At 37.0% G+C, this 25,016-nt stretch overlaps 1 protein-coding gene across 3 annotated transcripts in view; it reads right to left on the reverse strand.

Annotated features, from left to right (window-relative positions):
• The window catches only part of plcb4a (phospholipase C, beta 4a), a 115,125-nt gene that overhangs the window by 57,988 nt on the left and 32,121 nt on the right, over positions 1-25,016 (reverse strand). For all 3 annotated transcript variants that reach the window (XM_079832871.1, XM_079832872.1, XM_079832870.1), the window contains 11 exons: positions 23,260-23,341; positions 20,362-20,462; positions 18,566-18,623; positions 18,267-18,375; positions 14,834-15,044; positions 7,400-7,493; positions 5,934-6,013; positions 5,753-5,837; positions 5,586-5,676; positions 3,414-3,509; positions 2,930-3,027 (listed from right to left, as the gene is read on the reverse strand). In XM_079832871.1, coding sequence (XP_079688997.1) covers positions 2,930-3,027; positions 3,414-3,509; positions 5,586-5,676; positions 5,753-5,837; positions 5,934-6,013; positions 7,400-7,493; positions 14,834-15,044; positions 18,267-18,375; positions 18,566-18,623; positions 20,362-20,462; positions 23,260-23,341 — 1,105 coding nt within the window. The remainder of the gene's footprint in view (positions 1-2,929; positions 3,028-3,413; positions 3,510-5,585; positions 5,677-5,752; positions 5,838-5,933; positions 6,014-7,399; positions 7,494-14,833; positions 15,045-18,266; positions 18,376-18,565; positions 18,624-20,361; positions 20,463-23,259; positions 23,342-25,016) is intronic.

Genomic DNA, 25,016 nt, shown 5'->3' on the forward strand with positions numbered 1-25,016 from the left:
CACACACACACACACACACACACACACACACACACACACACACACACACACACACACACACACACACACACACACACACACACACACACACACACACACACACACACACACACACACACACACACACACACACACACACACACACACACACACACACACACACACACACACACACACAGCTGATCGTCTCCATTTCCTGCTATGGATGACACTCTTTGAAGAAGAGAAAAACTGCCAGAAGTTCATTAAGCAAACTATGAAATCTATGCATTTAAAACATAGAAATAATAACTTCTTGAAAAGCTGAAAGCAATATTTTACTCACACACGTGACTTTATTTCTTCTGTGGAAAACAAATATGTTTAGCAGAATTTATCCTTATATTGATAACTAAAATTAAACCATATAAAACATTTTTGTTACTTCAAATAAAATAAATGTTAACTGAAATCAAATAAAATAATAATGTAAACATATTTTATTTCAGCTATTTGCCAAGGCAACCTTTCTCAGTTTTGTTTAGTTTAACTTGAATTATTTTGTAGTATTAACTACAAATAAAATACTAACTACTTAAAAATAACAGACATTCAAAAAAAAAAAACGAAATTACTAAAACAAACTACAATTAAACTGGAAAATATAAAAATAAAAGTATTATTATTTTAATATTTTATCTTATTTTGTTGTATATATTTATATACATTATATTTTATTTTATAGTAGATCATTCTTTTGTATATATATATTATACTTTAGTTTCTATATATATAAACATATTATCTATTATATTTTATTGTATATATATATATATATATATATATATATATATATATATATATATATATATATATATATATATATATATATATATATATATATATATATATATATATATATATATATATATATATATATATATATATATAATATTATATTTTAGTTTATATATAAACATATTTATTATATTTTATTGTTTTTTTTTGTTTTTTTTGTTTATATATATATGATATTTTGTTGTATATATATATATATATATATATATATATATATATATATATATATATATATATATATATATATATATATATATATATATATATATATATATATATATATATATATATATATATATATATATATATATATATATATATATATATATATTATTTGAGTTGTTAATGTCATGTGCTTTGTCATTTTTATTACTTTTCTTTATATTTCTATTTAACAATAATTTGTTTTATTTCAGTTTTCATTTTTGTTTAGTTTACCTTGAAATATTAAAATAACTAAAAATAAAAAAGAAATTTGTTAATGTTAAAAATGATTTATTAAACTATAATTTATGATTATTACACCAATTTATTAAAACACAAAAATTAGGTAATGAGATTAAAACCATGTTCGCCAAACTTACTTTATATCACAAGTCAAATGTTTTAAATAACCTTATGTGATCTCATTTGGCTTTGGATCAAGAAATTTGACAGAAAATATATTTTACAATATTCTGCATAGTTATAAAAGTTCGAGTAGCATTGCATTATAAATATAATCTATTATGAAAACACCCAACATGGTATAAATAACACAGATAAGCCATATATTGTCGCGATTGTGTGTTTATTATCTTCAAACTTGTCTATCTATATGTTAGAGCGATTTCTGGAAGCTGTTTATGTCAATGTCACATGGTATCTTCTTTATGCGTGCTATATAAGGACTACATGTGCACGGAGCGCCCTCCGGCTGCCAGTATGAAGAGTTTTTAATGAATGGGAGCAGCTGACGCTCATATTACAATCTTTAGAAGGTACCGACGGTTTTCATATTCATAACTCCTGACACATATTAACAAATTACGGTCACTATATGACTTTGAGAATAAAACAGAGGTCAAAAATGGAAGCTTGAGTCTTAGATCTTGTATAAATGATGTATAGTTTGTCAAGGTAATTACTTACATCTGACAGTAATTTTGAGCTAATTTAAACAAAGAAAGCTTCAGTGCGCCTCGTTGCACGATGTGTTTGTTTGAGCTGATGTGTGTGTGGGCGTCGCCTCAGTATTTGAATCTCAATAGAGCGCTTGCTTCGTGGGCGTGGGCGCATTAACGTATAATGAGCCGCTCAGGAATGACTAACATCGCTCTGCTTTCAAACGGATTACATAAACACAGAATATTTGTTTTTTATTTGGTTTACAGTGTTTAAAACCTGACATTTTTACATTTCTTTAGACATACGTCTCATGTTTGTGAGACAAGTATTCACTAAGCTAGAGGTCATTTTCTGAAGACTATCTGAATGAACGTCTTTGAGAGAGAGGCTGCAGATCGCGCATCATGTGTGTTTTCTTTATTTTGCAAAAAGCACAACAATTTGTTTTTATTGTGACTGTACTAGAAAAAAACTTAACAGATTATTATGATGTATAATACTTGCCTGAATGATAAAAAACAACAGTTATTTGAGTCTCTTTGGCACTGATAAGAAAAAAAGCAAGCCAATCACGCCGGCACGACCGCCTACTATTGAATATGAATAAAAGCTATAAAAGTATATCAATGACGTTACAATAACACTGATTTAAAAAAAGGTCAAGTAAGTTGAACTTTTATTATGCTTTTTGCTTTTGTCATGATTGACAGCTGAGATTGACCGCTTCCATCTGACTTTTTTCAGGATTTTTTGGGAGGATATTGGAGCTTTGGCTTTAATCTGTCCCAAATCTGCAAGATGTCAGCGCCATATTTGGACCTCCGGCAGCGTCACTTTTCTTCAGCGGAAGTGAACGAAGTCACATCGTCCATATTTGTTTACTTTTTTCCATCAAAACAAACAACAGCAAACCATAAGTGTGAGTTAATGTTCATGTGTGTGAATTATCCCGTGATGGGCATTATATAAGACATGATGTAAGAACCTTTCTGGGTCTGAGCAGAACCTCTTCCTCACGATTCTCTTCCTCAGTGATCAGACATCCGTGAATCCGCTCGGGATGAGCTTCGTTCAACAGCTCTGCTAAAGAGGAAGAAAAAGAGACAATGTGAAATAAATTTTATATTCCAATAAATCATAATCAGCGTCTCAAAATTAGTCGTTCACGTTCTCTATACATTAGGCCCCGCCCTCGACTGGTCATGGAATCTGCCCTGTTAGCTTAGCTCCTCCCACGAGTGGCACAAGCTGTAAAGGCCCCGCCCTCTTCTGCAGCTCATTTGCATTTAAAGATACACACACGAAAACGGCATGTCTTTGCTTCCAGCCAAAAAGAGGCATTTTGGGCATGATATCAACGATAATCCATGATCTGTGGGGTATTTTGAGCTGAAACTTCACACACACACACACACACACACACACACACACACACACACACACTCTGGGGTCATAAAAGGTCCCCTCACCGGTGGACGTCTCCTCCTCGTTCTCATCTTCAGACATGTTTGTGGAGATGCTCGGCTCTCCGGCCTCCATGTGCTTCCTGAAGTGCTCCAGCTGCTCTGTGGATTTAAAGCCATGTTTGACAAAACTCATTAAATTCACATGAGTTTTTTATGAGGACCTTGAGAATTAAGTAACCCAAACTTCCCCAAACTTCCCATGGTTTCTGCCAAAATATCACAGCTATGAGGCATTTACGCCATGTCGTAATTACAAGATGACAACCTGTCAAAGTTCAGAGTTTACAAGTTGTAATTAAGAGTTCTACGAGGACGCCTTTTACAAGTCGGAATCCCATAATTACGGTAATGGCATGAACACGCCTTTACTTCAGTTATGATGACCAGAATTTCAAAGAAAATGTTTTATGTTATCTTCAGGAAATATACAGTAGTTGCTACAATCCAACTTTTTTTGAAGTACATACACCGATCATGCACACTTCACTGACAGGTGAAGTGAATAACGCTGATTATCTCTTCATCACCTGTTAGTGGGTGGGATATATTAGGCAGCAAGTGAACATTTTGTCCTCAAAGTTGATGTGTTAGGGTGCTTTCAGTTTTGTTGTTCTTTGAAACGACAGAGGACCACTCGGGGTAATTGTTCTATAAACCATCAGGAAACAGCGGCGAGAAGAATATACGCGACAATGTTTACTTTAGTAAACTTGACCAAAACCACACTATTAAAAGCCTTAAACAAGGCTTCAGATGGCACTGATGTCCCGAGAATACAGAGATAACGCCTCGCTAGAGCCGCCAGCTTCGAAAAGAGCCGTTCATTTGCTTTCCACCAGTCAGGAGCTTGTACTACTGCTGTATTTTTCTGTCGAAATGGTCCCACACAGTAAGCTTTCCCATTGCTTCATTTTGCGAGATATATCTGGTTTGTGGTCGCACATGTCGACGCGCTCCGTGAGTGAACAAATAACGCTATACAGCATATTTTTCTTAACCGTGCATCAAAAAACAAACAAACAAACAAAAAAGCGTTAAAAACATTTAAACCGTTTAACTGGTAGTATTAATCGGTCAAAGTTCTTACTTTCGGTTAATGGTTAAATGGTCAATAGCATCCCTACACTGTAACAGACGTTGTTTACTACGTTAATGTGTTTCCTGTGATAATGGACTGAGGATGGGAGAAAGATTCGATATTCGGTTTCGGATTCGGCCGAATCTTAACCAGTGGACCGAACCTAATTAGAACGTTGTTTTCAAGGCGCATCCGCGCTTCATTATAGAAATGTATTGTTTGCATATTGTGGTGTATACAAACAATGTAATAGATTATGGCCAGGGACAAAACCAGCCCAGTTTAGGAAATACGCCAAGGCCAATGAGTGATGTGGATGTTGTCATGTGACTGCATTTTGGTTCGTTTCAACTGGTTCGGACCAAAGCAATCAGTGTGGTGTGAAAAGGAACCAAAAAAGCTGAAAAATGCTGCAATGTATAATTGTTTGCCCTTGGTTCGGACCAAATGAACCGAACTAGAGATGTGAACGCACCCTTAGAAGCAGGAAAAATGGGCAAGCGTAAGGATTTGCGCAAGTTTGACAAGGGCCAGATTGTGACGGCTAGACGACTGGGTCAGAGCATCTCCAAAACTGCAGCTCTTGTGGGGTGTTCCTGGTCTGCAGTGGTCAGTCTCTATCAAAAGTGCTCCAAGGAAGGAACAGTGGAGAACCGGCGACAGGGTCATGGGCGGCCGAGGCTCATTGATGCACGTGGGCGAAGGCTGGCCCGTGTGGTCCGATCAAACAGACGAGCTACTGGAGCTCAAACTGCTCAAGAAGTTAATGCTGGTTCTGATAGAAAGGCCCCGACGGGTCAGGGCTGTTTTAGCAGGAAAAGCTTTCCTGTAGCTCAAACAGTAGAGCATGGCGCTAGCAACGCCAAGGTCATGGGTTCGATTCCCAGGGAAAGCAAGAATTGATAAAATGTAAAATGTGTACCTTGAATGCAATGTAAGTCGCTTTGGATAAAAGCGTCTGCCAAATGCATAAATGTAAATGTAAAAGGGGGACCAACACAATATTAGGTCATAATGTTATGCCTGATCGGTGTATAATGATGTATTAACCATGGTATTTAGAAGAAATGACTGTTGAAAGGTATAGATATCACTACTTTTTTCAACTTCAGGTTTTAATCTTCTGTTCTTGATGAGGATTTTTCCTAGTAGGTCATTTGGAGACGGCAGTGGACATCCGGCCTCCATCTGAGAGAGAGAGAAAACGTTACGAGCTCTTGAATAAACACACACACACACAAATATTGTGTTTAAACGCACTTACTGGGAAATCATCTAACGGCTGTTTGAGGAGGAAATCTCCAAAAATGTCCTCGCAGTAGCGCGCCAGTTTATACTGCTGATGTTTCCTGAGAGAGAGATGACATCACTTTATTTCTTTATTATAATGGTTTATTAATGTGGTTTGTGAGATATTACTGGGGACCCGGATAAGAAACACATACGTGCAGTGGTTTTCGAAGGACAGAATCACGGGATACTCCGATGTCATGAAGGCCGTCTCTTTAATTCCCTGAATGACGTCCTGCAGAAAACACACTGTGAATGTGTTTCAGCCTAAACTAAGGCCCTATGATTGCGTAATTGGCACATAAACATGGAATCTAGTGTTAACGCGGAATTTCACATATTTGGAATGAAATTCGGTTTTGTGTGGGAGAAGAACGAATGTCTGGGGAAAATGCAGACCGGGGGAAGCAAATCTGGGCAACACAACCCCTCCTGTCATTTCAGCTCCCCTTCAAAACAATGAAAGTATGGCGAAGCGGCTCTGCTTTCATCGGCGGAAAAGTTAAGAAACTCAACGCTAAGCCCTCAGTACCGAGCCGAGCAGCTCCCTCACAGGGAGTGCTTGCTGTATTTTGCCTTGTTTTTAATGCACTTTAATGTACTGTATGGAAAATAATGCCTTAAATGAACTTGAGAGAAAATGAGATGCGTGGGTCAGCGCGTCATGTTCGGAAGCGGCCGCTCTTAAAGTGACAGTAGCACTGATAATGTCTGTCAATAATGTTCAAAGAACAACGGGAACAGAAGATTGTAGCTTTAATGATGATTCATCTATATTTCACTTATTATTTATGCAGTTAAGAAAGGTGTTGATAACTTTATTCAATTTCTGTGTAGACTATGTCTGACAGGGAAGGCCACAGGTAAATATAACATTTATTATAATGGGTTTATGTAAAGATTGTTTTAAGTTCAATTAAATTAAAAGTGGTTATTTTTTTAAAGCCTAATAAATGTTGAAATTGGCAGCTTTCAGTTATACTGTAATGTAACGTCATTAATGTTTCATATAGACATTAATATCAGTGATACTGGCCTTCATTCATAAAAATATGCCATTACAACACATATTTAAAATATGCTGTCTTTAAATTGTTTCTACATTAATCTGGAGAGTAACTGAAATTATTACAATATCAAAATATTAAAAACTCCAATGTTTTTAATTGCAATAAATCATGATTAATTACAGAAAAAATGTAATTAATTAGGTTTTTTTTAATTATCAATTCACAGCACTAATATTTTGTTGTGACTTGAAGTGCTTAGAGTGCAGTGTTATGTTGCGGTATTTGTCCTGAAAAGTAAATGTGATTTCTTACCTCAATAAATTTAAGGTCATTCCTATTTTATGTTCTATTATATTAACATTAAAAACACACTCTTTTTACGACTAAAATAACAGTTAAGGGTAAAAAAAACTGAATTCCCAAAAATTAAAACGAAAAAAAAAAGGAATTAGCAAAAATTAAAACGGAAAAAAACGGAATTTGAGAAAAAAATAAAAAGGAATTTGGGAAAAAATAAAACGGATTTCATAGGGCCCTACTAAACAAAGCATCCATATGGAAAGCTCCGGAGAAACGGAGGATATCTGGAACATGCACTGAAGAAGCGGCACCTTGAACAGGACGTCTGTGCACATGGCCTTGCCGTGGGTGATTATGGGCTCCTGGTCTTCACCTTTTCCATCCCAGCAGTCCAGCTCAACACACCTGCCAACAAAACAATACAACATCACACTGACAGACGTTTGCATCATTTTAAAGACCCACTGAAGTGCCTTTAAACGCGCAGCATTATTCAATGTGTAGACGCAATTTCCCCTGAAACGGCTCCAGCTGTTAGCAGCTCCTCCCCTTTTTTGAAACAGCCAATAGCGTTTCGTTATTACCACAGTTTGACTAGAGCCTTTCTGTTTTTTTTAAAGCCAGTTTCCTCCGAATCTAACCGTTTATCATCATAATCTCTTTGAAATACAGCATTCTGTGCAGCATTTAAATGGGTCAGATATGTTTTGTTGTCTGCGCCGACTCGCGTAAATGATCCGCGCTGCGCTCTCGTGTCTTTAGTCAATGGCTCTGGTTTAGACTATGTGTGTGCGCTGCTGTGGTGCGCGTGAAACTAACGTGAACCCACACTTCATTCACCTCAACTGAAAACATATTCACACTGTCTGAATCGCTTCCTATCGCATATATAGTGCACTATGTTCCAATCACCATGTAGAAAATAGTAAATCTGTGAACAACTGACCGTTTTCAGACGCAGTTCAGGGTCTATTTATAAAGCAGGGGGCGGGACTTCAGATTCTAGAGCGCATTTGATTGGACAGAAGATTTGATCAGAAGGTGAAGTCTGCGAAGTGAGAGACTGTAAGTTTTGAATGCTTATATCTCCTAAAGGCAAATTTTGTAGCTTATTCTGTAGTTTTGTAGTTTTATTATTAAAACCAGCTTATTCATAACCTTAAAGGGTTAGTTCACCCAAAAATGAAAATTATGTCATTAATTACTCACCCTCATGTCGTTCGACACCCGTCAGACCTCCGTTCATCTTCAGAACACAAATGAAGATATTTTAGTGTAAATCTGATGGCTCTGAAAGTCCTCCATTGACACAAAGGCACGGTTCACTCTCAAGACCCTTAAAAGGCACTAAAGACGTCGTTACAAAGTCCATCTCACTACAGTGGTTCTACAATAACTTCATGAAGTGACGAGAATAGTTTTTGTGCGCAAAAAACCCTAAATAACGACTTATATAGTGATGACGATTTCAAAACAAGGCATCATGAAGCTTCGAAGCATTATGAATCAGTGAGTCGAATCATGATTCGGATCGCGTGTCAAACCGCCAAACTGCTGAAATTTGGCGATTCAAACTGCTGAATCGACTCACTGATTCATAACGCTTCGAAGCTTCATGATGCCTTGTTTTGAAATCGTCATCACTATATAAGTCGTTATTTAGGGTTTTTTGCGCACAAAAACTATTCTCGCCGATTCATAAAGTTATTGTAGAACCACTGTAGTGAGATGGACTTTGTAACGACGTCTTTACACTCTCAAGACCCTTAAAAGGTACTAAAGTGCCATTGAGCCAATGGCGGCCTTTCAGAGCCGTCAGATTTCAACTAAAATATCTTCATTTGTGTTCTGAAGATGAACGGAGGTCTTACGGGTGTCGAACGACATGAGGGTAAGTAATTAATGACAGAATTTTCATTTTTGGGTGAACTAACCCTTTAAGGCTAAGATAATCATGCTAAAAAACTTTATTTTGATTTCAGTGGGCCTTTAAAGATTCACATTCCTCATCAGTCTCTTGGTCTTGTTTTGATGTAGAACCATCATCAACACCCTACAGTAAGACTTCAATAAAACGTAAAATAAAAGTGTATTTTTTTCATGTTCTGCCGTTATTCAAAGTGTACCGGCAGTGGAATATCCTTACTCACTTTCAAACAAATGGTAGGTTTTATCATTTATATATAATTATTATTTGATAATACGTTATAATAACTGTAACAGATCAGGCATTTTTCAAATAATATCATAATGCTTTACAGAATAACAGATGCATCAATAATGTTTAAAAATATATTGATCAAATTTGATGTATTTTTTGTACTTTAAAAAGTGCATTAATAAATTCTCATGATAATGCAATTTTGTTTGTTTTTCAAGAAAGCTATGAATGAAAATTCATTGTTTCCCATTTAAAAATACTCAAACAAACATAAATAAAAAAATAATGCTATTTGAAATGCAACCTAAACCGATGATCTCTACATTAGTATTCTATCCATCCATTCACCCACCCATCCATCCATCCATCCATTCATCCATCCGTCCGTCCACCCATTCATCCATCCATCCATCCATCCATCCATCCATCCGTCCACCCATTCATCCATCCATCCGTCCACCCATTCATCCATCCGTCCGTCCACCCATTCATCCATCCATCCGTCCACCCATTCATCCATCCATCCGTCCACCCATTCATCCATCCGTCCGTCCACCCATTCATCCATCCATCCGTCCACCCATTCATCCATCCATCCGTCCACCCATTCATCCGTCCACCCATTCATCCATCCATCCGTCCACCCATTCATCCATCCATCCGTCCACCCATTCATCCATCCATCCATCCGTCCGTCCACCCATTCATCCATCCTTCCGTCCACCCATTCATCCATCCGTCCGTCCACCCATTCATCCATCCATCCATCCATCCGTCCATCCACCCATTCATCCATCCATCCACCCATTCATCCATCCATCCACCCATTCATCCATCCATCCGTCCACCCATTCATCCATCCATCCGTCCGTCCACCCATTCATCCATCCATCCGTCCGTCCGTCCACCCATTCATCCATCCATCCTTCCGTCCGTCCACCCATTCATCCATCCATCCGTCCGTCCACCCATTCATCCATCCGTCCGTCCACCCATTCATCCATCCGTCCGTCCACCCATCCATCCATCCGTCCACCCATTCACCCACCCATCCGTCCACCTATTCATCCATCCGTCCGTCCACCCATTCATCCATCCATCCGTCCACCCATTCATCCATCCGTCCGTCCACCCATTCATCCATCCGTCCGTCCACCCATCCATCCATCCGTCCATCCACCCATCCGTCCATCCACCCATCCATCCATCCATCCATCCGTCCACCCATTCACCCATTCACCCACCCATCCGTCCACCTATTCATCCATCCGTCCGTCCACCCATCCATCCATCCGTCCACCCATTCACCCACCCATCCGTCCACCTATTCATCCATCCGTCCGTCCACCCATTCATCCATCCATCCGTCCACCCATTCATCCATCCGTCCGTCCACCCATTCATCCATCCGTCCGTCCACCCATTCATCCATCCATCCGTCCACCCATTCATCCATCCATCCGTCCATCCACCTATCCACCAACCCATCCATCCATCCACCCATTCACCCACCCATCCGTCCACCCATTCATCCATCCATCCATCCATCCACCTATCCACCAACCCATCCATCCGTCCACCCATTCATCCATCCATCCATCCATCCACCTATCCACCAACCCATCCATCCGTCCACCCATTCATCCATCCGTCCGTCCACCCATTCATCCATCCATCCATCCATCCACCTATCCACCAACCCATCCATCCGTCCACCCATTCATCCATCCGTCCGTCCACCCATTCACCCACCCATCCGTCCACCCATTCATCCATCCATCCATCCATCCACCTATCCACCAACCCATCCATCCGTCCACCCATTCATCCATCCGTCCGTCCACCCATTCATCCATCCGTCCGTCCACCCATTCATCCATCCATCCGTCCGTCCACCCATTCATCCATCCATCCGTCCACCCATTCATCCATCCGTCCGTCCACCCATTCATCCATCCATCCGTCCGTCCACCCATTCATCCATCCATCCGTCCGTCCACCTATCCACCAACCCATCCATCCATCCACCCACCCATCCATCCATCCAAACACCCACCCACCCATTCATCCATCCATCCATCCCCCCACCCATCCACCCGTCCATCTGTCCACCCACCCATCCATCCGTCCACCTATCCACCCATCTATATAATATCAAATAGTAGCATTTCTTATATTTGATCATACTTTATAATAACTAACTGATGAGGAATTTTTTAATAATAATAAAATGGATAGTTCACACTAGTGTTAGACCGATATATCGGGCCGATATTTGCGATTTTTAAGTGTATCGGCATCGGCCGATACAAATATTTTTTCCCCTGCATTATTTACAGACAGGCGTCCACAGGCAGCTCTCACCGTCTTCAAACTGTCTTGCTCTCCCTTGAGAATTGACACGATGGTAAAAGGTCGAAAGACTGAAGTTTCACGTGTATCATTGGGAGATTTTTTCCTGAATTACCGATGGTGTTGCTCTACAAGAGATTAAGTTAAGTGCACCTACACTCTAAACAATGCTGGGTTAAAAATAACCCAAGTTGGGTTGAAAATGGACTAACCCATCAATTGGGTTGTTTTAAAGCAGTACTAGGTAGTTTTTGCTCTCGGGCTCCCCCTACAGTTGAGAAACAGTATTGTCCTCTACTACTGTCGTAAACTGTCATTCTACATCAGGGGATGCATCGCACGTGCATTTGTTGACATGACAACTATGATAGCCCTGAACACTGCAGGAGGAGTTTAGTTCACATGCAGGTGTTCTGCTTGCGTCGCGTGTGAAATGTCTTCATCCCAGGTACAGTGGCATATGTTTAAGCATGTCATATGAATATAATTTCATGGGTTTTATTTTTTTCAAACGCAAAATGATCGCGATGCTCACGTTTACAAGCCAGCGTCATTATAGTAGCCTAGTCTATTGGTTCCCGTTTTACAGAATCTATATGATACTTCAATAAAATGTTTGAGTGGTAGGTAATCACCATATATCGTCAATATTATAATATCAAGCTACCCTAGATGAATCTGCAAATGTGAAAAATCGATTTGCATTATAGCTTGAGACAAGACAAATAAACCAATATCACAGACATGTTAGGTATCCTAAAATATTATTTTATACGTCTTATGTATTTACTTGCAAGAATGTAGCCCCTCCTCCTCCAGCTCACGCCAACGAGCAAACGCTGGCCCAATGTTGATCCTCGTCCTGCCTTTAATCCCATCACTTTCTCCTTTCCTCCTTTTGCTTTCCTCCGACAAAACCTTTGCTTTCTTATTTTTCTGTGCTGCTTCGGCCATGACTATAACATTCGGCAAACAAATGATAGATTTTCTCGCACGTCCGAATTTAAGGAAGTGGGGGTGGTGGTGGTGGAAGTGACGTATATGCTGTAAAGCAGTCGAATTTTGTAGTTCTTTTTTTTCTCGGGTTACTACCCGAAACCCGAAGTTTAAAAGTACGATTAAAAACGATACAGACCCCGTCAGGCTATGGCAGACGTGTCATTCAACCTATTGTAAGTCCATGTATCATCACAAGAGTTTTGAAAATATATTATAAAGGCTGAAAAGTTACCTGGTGCTGCTTTAACCCAGCAATTGGGTTGTTTTAAGCAAACATTTAACCCAACCGCTGGGTCAAAACAACCTAATTGCTGGGTTAGTCCATATTCAACCCAACTTGGGTTATTTTTAACCCAGCATTTTTTTAGAGTGTAACCATTAAATGACTAGGTTGTAAATAGTTTTAAAATGAAGTATAGTACAGTCAGTGTGCACTTTATTATGCTGCTTGCTTGTTGATACTGTGTGCAATAGTGTAATTATTTTATTTATGCTTAAATATTTATTTTCAGAATTTATTTTCACCACTGAACTCTTTTTTCTTGTTCCATCTCACCTGTTTTTACTATTTGTTAAATATATATATATTTTTTGTTCAATAAATGTTCCTTTTTTAAATTGTAAATTTTAAATTGTTATCATCATGATCATTGTGTCATTTTTATGTTGTAAATTGAGAGAGCAAAAGCAGTATCGGCTCCAAATATCGGCTCAAGAAAATCGGCAGATGGAAAAAAAAATCGGCACCGGCACTAAAAATCCATATCGGTCGATCCCTAGTTCACCCAAAAATGAAAATGCTGTCATCATTTACTCACCCTCAAGTTGTTCCAAACCTGTATGAGTTTCTTTGTTCTGCTGAACACAAAAGAAGATATTTTGAAGAATGTTTGTAACCAAGTAGATAGAGCAACCATTGACTACCATAGTAGAGAAAAAAATACTATGGTAGTCAATAGTTGCTCTATCTGCTTTGTTACAAACATTCTTCAAAATATCTTCTTTTGGGTTCAGCAGAAGAAAGAAACTCATACAGGTTTGGAACAACTTGAGGGTGAGTAAATGATGACAGCATTTTCATTTTTGGGTGAATTATCCCTTTAATGCTTTACAGTATTTTTAGTAATTAAAAAAAGTGTATAACAAAAGATCACATAACAGAATAACGTTTGTTCTTAAAGAAAGTTATTAAAACGTGTGACCCATTTAATAGAATATATATTATTTTGTTCAGGTATTTTTTAAATGGGTCACACTTAAGTTTTAATAACTTTCTTTAAGAACAAACATTATTCCGTTATTATGAGATCATTTGTTTTACACTTTTCTATATGCCAAAAATTAACATTCATTAACTTTGATTCATAAATGTGATTGTACATTTATTATTCTGTAAACCAGGTAGTTATTATAAAGTATTATAAAATAATAAAAAATGCTTCCGTTTGATAAAATATAGATTCTAACAAAACCGAGAATGCTAATGTGGAAATCCCTGGTTTATATTGCAGTTCCAATATCGTTTTTTTATTTTTTATTTTTTTATTTTTTTATTTGGGTAATTTTAAATTGGTAACAATCTTTTGTGCATGTGAAAACATACATCAACTTTGATTCATATATTTTTAAACATTATTGATGCATCTATTAATCTGTAAAGAGGATCAGTTACAGTTATTATAAAGTGTTAATAAATATTAAAAATGCTTCCATTTAATGGAATATATATTCTATTTTTTGGGTATTTTTTTTAAATGGGTAGCATTTTTAAATATTTATTAACACTTTATAATAACTATTTCTAATGCTTTATAGAATAATAGATGTACAATCACACTTATGAATCAAAATATATGAATCAAAGTTGATGAATGGTATTTTTTGTCATTTAAAAAGCGCATAAAAAAATTACCAATTTAAAAATACACAAACAAACAAACAAATACAAACAAAGATATTGCATGCAACATAAACAGACAATTTCTGCATTAGCATTCTCATTTTTGTAAGAATATATATTTAATCAAATTATATTTTCAAATATATGAATCTTCAAAGCTGATGAATGGTATTTTTTGTATTTTAAACACATTAGCAAATGATCTGATAACAATGCAATACTGTTTGTTATTGTTATTACAGTTAATGTGTGTAAGTGTTATTGTTATTAATGACAGTGAACTGTTCCCCAGATGAATGAATGATGAGATGGTTCTGCAGTCATGTGACGCACCTGCAGCCGGTCAGCAGCACCTGTCTGTACATCTCCACCGAGGACCTGCCTCCGAACTGTCTGCCGCTCAGGTAGGTGTTGTGAGACGAGTTGATGAAGTAATGAGACAGCGGATGATCCATCTCCTGATAAACCTCCAACCGGTCCAGAAACACGGGAGCGTTCTCATCAGACATCAGATACCGGCAGAGCCCGTCACATGACATCAGACCTGCACACACACCTCCATCAATCCAGGCATGTATTTAATGTTCTTAAATATCCGTCTGTTGGGTTACTGTACCTCGACACTAGGTGGTGCTGCAAGATTACAAAACCGTTTTTACATAATCAGAAATGAACAATGAGAACAAACCAGAAGCATTAAAATCATAATAATGTTATTTTTACTGTGTAGCAAATCTAGACATTTTATATTATTAAACAGCTACATGTCAAATGAACACTAGGCCCAAATAATTACATTGCTTTGAACAACTGTCAAATATATTATTTATATATTATGTATTAAAAAATATACAGTACAAGTCAAATGTTTGGGAACATTAATGTTTGTAATGTTTTTGATTCTCTTCTGCTCATCAAGGCTGCATTTATTTGATCAAAACTACATATATATATATATACATATATATATACATATATACATACATACATACATACATACATACATACATACATACATACATACATACATACATACATACATACATACATACATACATACATACATACATACATACATACATACATACATACATACATACATACATACATACATACATACATACATACATACATACATACATACATACATACATATATATATATATATATATATATATATATATATACAGTGTTGGGGTAACGCATTACAAGTAACTTGAGTTACGTAATAATATTACTTTTTCCAAGTAACTAGTAAAGTAACGCATTACTTTTCAAATTTACAACAAAATATCTGAGTTACTTTTTCAAAAAAGTAACGTACGTTACTTTTTCACATTAATTTGACTGACAGCTCTCCTGCCCCCATGTTGAGAAAAATAAGTGTGTGTGAACATGATGGTTATTGTAGTTCTAGACTAAATGTGAGCATTTATTTATCTCACTTGCACAATAAAGAATCTGTCCTCTTCAAAATGAATAAAATCAGTCAAATGCTAAATCAGAATACTATGCAAACCTCCAGTAATGAAATATAAAATAAAACAACTATTTTTATGCATAATCTACCTTTATATTTAATTTACCAATGTCTTGCTGCTGACCTTTGATGATGAAAATTACTAGATTTTTTGTTTTTCTTGGTAAAACTTTTTTCTCCAGAGCTGCTTCCTCTACTGTTCATGAGGGAATCTGGATTTTTACCTATTATTTAAATTTTGGTATGAAGAGGTCTTTACCGTTGCACAAAAATATAACTTTTTTGTTATAAACAAAAACAAAAACAAGCCCAGCCCAGGTGAGAAAAAGTAACGCAAAAGTAACGTAACGCACTACTTTTCTTAAAAAGTAACTAAGTAACTCAATTAGTTACTTTTTAAGAGAGTAACGCAATATTGTAATGCATTACTTTTCAAAGTAACTTTCCCCAACACTGTGTATATATATACTTTAAAATGTCATTCAAAGCTGAATTTTCATTAGCCAATCCTCAGTGTCACATGATCCTTCAGAAATCATGCTAATATGATGATTTATTATCAATATTGGAAACCGCTGTGCAAACAATATTTTTTGGAACCTGTGATACTTTTTTATGATTCACTGATGAATAAAAAGTTAAAAAGAACAGCATTTATTAAAAATAGAAATCTTTTCTAACAATATAAATCTTAACTATCACTTTTTATTCATTTAAAACATCCTTGCTGAATAAAAGTGTCTTTCAAAATATTACTGAACCCAAACTTTTGATTGTCATATTGTCACAAAATATTTCTATTTTAATTTTATTTTATTTTTATTTATTTTTATTCATCAAAGAATCCTAGAAAAATGATCACAGCTGTTTCCAACATTAATAATAAATCATCATATCATGTGACACTGAAGACTGGAGTAATGATGATGAAAATACAGCTTTGATCACAGGAATAAATTACACTTTAAAGTATATTAAAATAGAAAACCATTATTTTAAATTGTAATATTATTTCACATTTTTACAGTTTTTTTCTGTATTTTTGATCAAATAAATGCAGGCTTGATGAGCATAAGAGACGTCTTTCAAAAACATAAAAAATAGTAATGTTCTTGGCAGTTGTATTTGACTGCACAATGTCAGCACTGACCAATCACAATCCAGTATTCCAGAAAGCCATATAATAAATAACAATAATGTAAGACGTGTTGCAAGATGAAGACATTAGTCAATGTGGGCCCTATTTTAATGATCTGAGCGCATGGTCTGAAGCTCAGGTGCGCTTAGGGCGTGTCCAAATCCACTTTTGCTAGTTTAACGACGGAAAAAACAGTTGGCACGCCAGAGCCTTTGTCCAAAAGGGTTGTACATAGTCTCTTAATGAGTCATGGATTTATTGCACGTTACGCCCAAAACACACCCATCAGTCTCATCTCCCTTTCCCTTTAAAAGCCAGTTAAGCTCACGCCATGGCGGATTCGCTATTTACATGGAGGAAAGACTGAACGCTTCTCCAGAGAGGAATCCTTTTCAATATTTAAAATGTGTGTGTGCTGCTGCTGCCCTGTGTGTGTAAGAGTGTATGCGCGTTGTGCACTGCCTATAGGCTCATATTACTAACACACCCTTTAAATAACACAAATAATACTGTGCTATTGACTAGTGTACCGACCGCGATACCAAGTCGGTACTGAAATGTAAAAAATATGACGCTTTGAGCTGGAATCGTAAACACATCTGATTGTCTGTGATTGGCTAAAATGATCAACACGCGGGAGCGTTTGAAAGTGTTTTAAAAAGCACAAGCAGACGTTGACCAGTAGACCGGAAGGCTGATCTGTGAAAAGCATCATTGATTTATGTTTAAAAACATGTTTTTGAAGCGCTGGTCATTGTAGCCAATCACAGACTTGTTTGATGAGTGTGTGAGCTCAATGGCCAATCAGGTGTTTATGATTCCGCTCAGCAGCGCTCAAAGAGTCACATTTTAAAAATTTCAGTGACAACACTAGTATTGACTTTAGAGCAGGTCTGTGTTGGTCAATGGCGCAGTCGTTTTCAGTTCCTCAAAATAGCAACGCTCCAACAATGCTCCTGAACACACCTGGTTCTCAGACCAGACGCCCATGGGCAAAAAGATGCACGAGTGCATTTGCTATTTAAACAACGTGGTGCTGGAAGTGAAAATGATAACTGCGTTGGGCTGAAACTAGCAAAAAACACATTGCGCCGTGTGTATGACAGGGCCCATATAGTCAGATATAAACACAATAGCGTGGCACACACCTTTCATCTTCAGTGTCTCATCAGGTTCGTATCGCTCTATGATTTGGAAAGCGCATTTACAGTCGAAGAACGGGAAGAGGATTTCATTCAGACGTGGATCTCTCTGATTCTACCAATGAGAAAAAAACATTAACCCAAGAAATGTGTTAAAAGCATCTCTCTCTAATCTACACATGCAAAAGACACATAACAAGAGCAAAAGTCAAAATCAAATCTAATGTTTAATGTTCATAACTCTAATGATTGCCTGAGGCTCACATGCAGGATATTAAAAGTTAATAAAAGAAAACATTGCTTACTTCATTCAAAAAGTGGACTAACTGGTCGACGCTTAAATAGTCACCTTTGTCTCCTTTGCTGAAAAGGAAACAGGAAGAGTTTAACTTGAAATCAGAAATCTTGAGTGATGTTTCTGTTGTTCCAGTGAATGATTCATCAGTTCATTCATGTGGGTTTCACAGCTCACTCTACTCATGTTTCTCATTCAGTCTAGTTAGATTAATGGTTTAATATTCAAGCTCCTCAGGCAATGCATGTTTAAATATAACACTGTTTAGTTTAGTGTTGTGCAGCTCGTGGGAAAAACTCTAGACTGAACATGACTGCAAACTATTGAGAGATTTTGATCAGGAGGTGAAGCCAGTATTAAACGGCATTCACACGCCATTTTACTTACATAATGTGACATACACTATCTTGCCAAAAGTTTTGGGACGCCTGCCTTTACATGCACATGAACTTTAATGACATCTCATTCTTAATCTGTAGGGTTTAATATGGAGTCGGCCCAGCCTTTGCAGCTCTAACAGCTTCAGCTCTTCTGGAAGGCTTTCCTCAAGGTTTAGGAGTGTGTTTATGGGAATCTTCTAGAAGCGCATTTGTGAGGTCAGGCACTGATGTTGAAAGAGAAGGCCAGTCGCTCTAATTCATCCCAAAGGTTCAGGTCAGGACTCTGTGCAGGCCAGTCCAGTTCCTCCTCACCAAACTCGCTCATCCATGTCTTTATGGAGCGACGCTTTGTGCACTGGAGCGCAGTCATGCTGGGACAGGAAGGGGCCGTCCCCAAACTGTTCCCACAAAGTTGGGAGCATGAAATTGTCCAAAATGTCTTGGTATGCTGAAGCATTAAGAGTTCCTTTCATTGGAACTAAGGGGCCAAACCCAACCCCTGAAAAACAACCTCACACCATAACCCCCCCTCCACCAAACTTTACACTTGGCACAATACAGTCAGGCAAGTCCCTGGGATTGCCAGACAGAGAAGCGTGATTGGACTAGAGAACACGTCTCACTGCTCTAGAGTCCAGTGGCGGCGCGCTTTACCCCACTGCATCCCACGCTTTGCATTGCACTTGGTGATGTAAGGCTTGGATGAGCAGCTCGGCCATGGAAACCCATTCCATGAAGCTCTACACACTGTTCTTGAGCTCATCTGAAGGCCACAGAAGTTTGGAGGTCTGGAGCTCTTGACTCTGCAGAAAGCTGGCGACTTCTGTGACCCTCAACATGCGCTGACCCCGCTCTGTGATTTCACTTTGTGGCTGAGTTGCTGTTGTCTTCAATCGCTTCCACTTTGTTATAACACCACTAACAGTTGAGCGTGGAATATTTAGTAGTGAGGAAATATCCCGAATGGACTTATTGCACAGGTGTCAACCGATCACAGCCCCACGCTTGAGTTCTCTGAGCTCCTGAGAGAGACCCATTCTCTCACTAATGTGTGTAGAAGCGTCTGCAGGCCTAGAGCTTGATTTATACACCTGTGGCCATCAAGTGATTGAACACCTGAACTCAATGATCTGGAGGGGCGTACCAATACTTTTGGCAATATAGTGTATTTACAAAGAAAACAACTCATTTTGGAGGTGGAAGTTATTACATTTCAATTAAATATTATAAGGATATTTTATATAATACAATTATATAATAAATTATTATTATTTAAGTATTATGTCTTACAGGTGTGGTTAAAAGTGCATGATAGAAATATGTGAAATTTTTATTTTATTTTTGGAGATGAGAAAATATTTATCTATTTATTTTTTATTGATTTATTTTTTTGGAGGTTTGGTTATTATTAAGGATGCATGCTTACAATTTCTTGAAAAGTTCTTCAATATCAGTTCTGGGACAAATCTTCTGCGTAAGGCTGTAGAACTTGTCAAAGATGAAGATCTCAGGCTCGATTTCATCATTCTGGTAAAAGACATGAATATGAATCATATGTTTTCCAATCAGAAACAAACCAGCAGGATGGGTTGCAATTCATTAGTAACCAATATTAGCACAGAAAGCCGCCTTTCATTGTGAATAGTGTGCAATACGGAGTTCTCTACAGTGTCTTTTTTGCACTTGAGCAGTTAAAAATGTCCAAATATCCTGGTCAGTTATGTCTTAAAGGTGCCGTAGAAGAGAAAACTGTATTTACCTTGGCATAGTTGAATAATAAAAGCTCTGTACATGGAACTGAAAAACCATGAGCCTCAAGCACCATTGTTTCCTCCTTCATATGTAAATCTTGTGCGTGAAAAAGACCAAATCCCAACATAACATGACCGTAATATTTACGCCTCCCCAAATTTGCATATACCAGCCCATGTTCAAGGCCAGGCAGTATTAACGTGGACCTGCACGGCCGAATCATCAGAAGTTCTGCAGGTATTGTGAAGATGAGGACAATATAGTGTAAACAGAAACAGAACAAAAACTGTCAACAGGCATGGCTGATGTTTATCTATACCAGATACCGCAACAACTTAATTCAAAGTTGTTAGCTTGCTCTAACTAGTGTCAATTTCGCTAACAATAATATGACGGAAAATGTTCATTGACAACCTTTTTAACCATGACCATGACCAGACGAGATGACACAAACGTCCTTAAACGATTATTGTGACTATATAAACATGCAATATCACTGACGATAAAAGACGAGACTAAAATGTAGTTTAAAAAATAAAAACTTGAACAAAAAGCACTCTTTAGTTTTGTCAGGGGGAAAAAGAGGAGCGTTCGAGCGTTCATGCTTGCGGTTACCAGATTTCAGTATTATAAATCTGAGCTTTTCTGTTAAAAGAACACATATTATATCAGGTGCTTTATTTAAAATATGCAATCTGGCAACCATGTGCACACGATCGCTCTCTCTCTCTCTGATGATCTGAAAACACCAATAAATCCATCAAATAATCCATTTGAGATGTTCTGCTTAAAGTGTCATTCAGGCGGTCTGTGTTCTATCACGACCCACGAGCCGCTTGTGCTGTTTGCGATTGTGTTTGCTGAATAACTGCACTTGCGTGAGCTACTGAAATGAGCCAAATCAGAGCAGAGCTCAACATCATTATTCATGACTAGGCCTGTGGCGATTGGTCGATACAATCGACTGCGTTAACACTGTTAATTAGTCGACGTCAATATTTTTAGTCGACTGGGTAAGTTGGGTACGATATGAAATTGTATTAGTACTGGTACTTTAAAAATGACAGCACTCTAATAAGAGCAGTATTTCTTCATTTGTGTCGATGTGTGACCGCAGGAGTGAGGACGATTATTGAATGAGAAATAATCGGGTGTTACAATGAATTTGGTCCGTGCAGCTCTTAAAGGGCCGGACATCATATTCTGTGTGAAGCAGGGCAGGAACATGCCGGCCAAGTGAGATTTAGTTTTTTTTTAACAATAAAACAATGAATAGCAAGTTCTATCATATTATTAAATTACTTTTACCGTTTTTTGCCATGGTAGCGATTCAGCATCTGTATTTTAGTCTGGTATCGCATCGAAGTCATAATTTTGGTATAGTGACAACACTATTCTATATAAAAAGTATTTGCTGATATTCTCTTTTTTTTGTTATGTTGGTTTACAAATTTGTACCTTTTTACTCTTTTAGTTTTACAGTTTGTCAAGGGGTTGTTTACATTTATACTTTTTTATAGTACACTACTGAAGGCCAAGGTTGCAAGTTAAATTAAATGTTTTTAAGTAAAATTGTTGAAAATTATTGTGATAAATTAGTCGATAGATTAATCGATTATTTAGTCGATAGATGAATCGATATAAAAATAGTCGTTAGTGGCAGCCCTATTCATGACCCTTCCAAACAAGGTAAAAACAGCCTATTTCATTCTAAGGACAAATCCTAGGGTTGTAAATGGACATGTAAACCGTATCTGGAGTATTTTTGCCCTTACCTAAGCCACATACGTTCTAGGTAGATATCAGAGGACAATTTAAAATATTGTATCAATGCATTCTATGGCACCTTTAAGTGAACGCAAACCGTTGACAAAGAAAACGCATGTGTAACAGTACAGTGGGGCAAAAAAGTATTTAGTCAGCCACCAATTGATATATCGGTAAGCCTCTCCCTGGGGGCTGGGTCTTTCAGCATGACAATGATCCCAAACACACCACCCGGGCAACGAAGGAGTGGCTTCGTAAGAAGCATTTCAAGGTCCTGGAGTGGCCTAGCCAGACTCCAGATCTCAACCCCTTAGAAAATCTTTGGAGGGAGTTGAAAATCCGTCTTGCCCAGCGACAGCCCCAAAACATCACTGCTCTAGAAGAGATCTGCATGGAGGAACGGGCCAAACTACCAGCAACAGTGTGTAAAAAACCTTGTGGAGACTTACAGAAAACGTTTGACCTCTGTCATTGCCAACAAAGGGTATTTAACAAAGTATTGAGATGAACTTTTGTTATTGACCAAATACTTATTTTCCACCATAATTTGCAAATAAATTCTTTAGAAATCAGACAATGTGCTTTTCTGGATTTTTTCTCATTCTGTCTTTCATAGTTGAAGTGTACCTATGATGAAAATTACAGGCCTCTCTCATCTTTTTAAGTGGGATAACTTGCACAATTGGTGGCTGACTAAATACTTTTTTGCCTCACTGTATATTGGATCCGTGCAGCTCTTTAAGTGACTACAACTCAAATTTATTCTCTACCCCGGATCTCCAAAGTAAGTGCAGTTAAATATTACCTTTCCACTGGGTAAACCAAGATCCTTCAGTGCCTGGAAAATACCTTTCTCCGTTTTGCCGGAGGCAAAGGTTCGTGTGATACTGCAGAAAATCAGACACATTCAACATTTATAAAGATAGACTTGACTCTTTAAATGTGTGAATGTCCTTCAGTAGATCAAGTCTCAAACGCTGCAGGATCGTTTCTCATTTACAGATCTAGGTTTCATTTTAAACTGAAAAAACTTCTGTGTTTGTTTGAAAAGAGTGTGTGTGCATATTTATGTAGTGCAGGGCCCTGAATTTCAGTTTTATTAATTTTTTTGCAAATTCTCTTTCTTCCTTATTAATTTTTCTGGATTCCATTTTTTTTTTTTTTCGTTTACATTTTTTTGGACTCCATTTTAATGGTTAAATAACATTTTTGTAATCAAAAAGCATGTCTAATTAATTGAAATTATGAAACTTATTCATTTTGGCAACAATTTATTAAAAGTTTTACAAAAATTACATACATTTTATTTATTTTTTTCTCATATTCTGTTTTATTTTTGACAAAATTCTGTGTTTTCTGGATTCCATTTTTTTTTTTTTTCGATTAAATTATTTTGGACTCCATTTTAATGGTTCAATTAAATTTTAGTAATCAAAAAGCATGTCTAATTAATTGAATTCATAAAAACAATTTATTATTATTTTTTCAGAAATTCTGTGTTGTGTATTTTAGTTGTTCTGGCAATCAAATGATATTCAAATAAAACATTAAATTAATTAACTTTTTATTTATTATTTGCTTTACTGTTCAAATAAAAATTTTAAAAAATTGAAGAAAAATTGTGATTATTCCTTAACCCTTATGTTATGTTGAGGATGTTTTCGTCCACTATGTAGTGCTGTTGAGTCTTAATTTAGCCACAACTTTCTCAGTGTTTCAGCGATTGGAATGATTTTTGGTGACAAATCTTATTTTGACACATATTTTGGGAAATTTTTGAAATTTTTCAAACACTCAACAATACACTGTGGGCAAATTCACTGCCCTTTCGTTATGTTCGGGATGAAAACATCCACTTAGGTAATTTTTTTTTTTTTTTATGCATAAATCTATTAAATCAACCTCAGTCCTTATCAAAACTACTAAATGTTTTTTAAAAATCCAGGATATTTACTCTTTAATTGCTAATGATTTTTTTAAAAACTGATTCAAAACTGATTTGGGGGTAAAAAACACACAAAATTACTTATTTTCAATATAAAAAGTGATTGAAGACTGGATTTTTTTTTTACTTTTTAATCACACTCTTGGGCATGTCAAAGATTAGTAACAACATTGGCTTTGATGCATTGTTAGTTTTTGTGCAGCATCAGATTTTAATGTTTTCTCGCTCTTTTATATGCTGTTATACTCCATATAAAAGCCAGAAACTAAGCTTTTTTTTGCATAGGCCCATTTAATATTGCCACCTGGTGATCAACAGTAAAAATACAAATTTTACCTCTTCCCAACAGGGAAAACCACCAACAATCAGAATGCATGATTATATGGTGTCGTGGCTTTGCAATCAAAAAATGTGGTTATAATGGAAGTCAATGGGGCAAAATCACCCACGAACAGTAAATGAGGGAGAACAAATTAAAAACTGATGCTGCACAAAAACTAACAATGCATCAAAGCCAATGTTGTTACTAATCTTTGACATGCCCAAGACAATAATAAAAAAAAATTAAATCATCTTTTTATTGAAAATAAGTCATTTTGTGTGTGTTTTCCCCCCAA

The sequence above is a fragment of the Gobio gobio genome (genome assembly GCF_949357685.1).
Source record: "Gobio gobio genome assembly, chromosome: 13".
Taxonomy (NCBI): Eukaryota; Metazoa; Chordata; class Actinopteri; order Cypriniformes; family Gobionidae; genus Gobio; species Gobio gobio.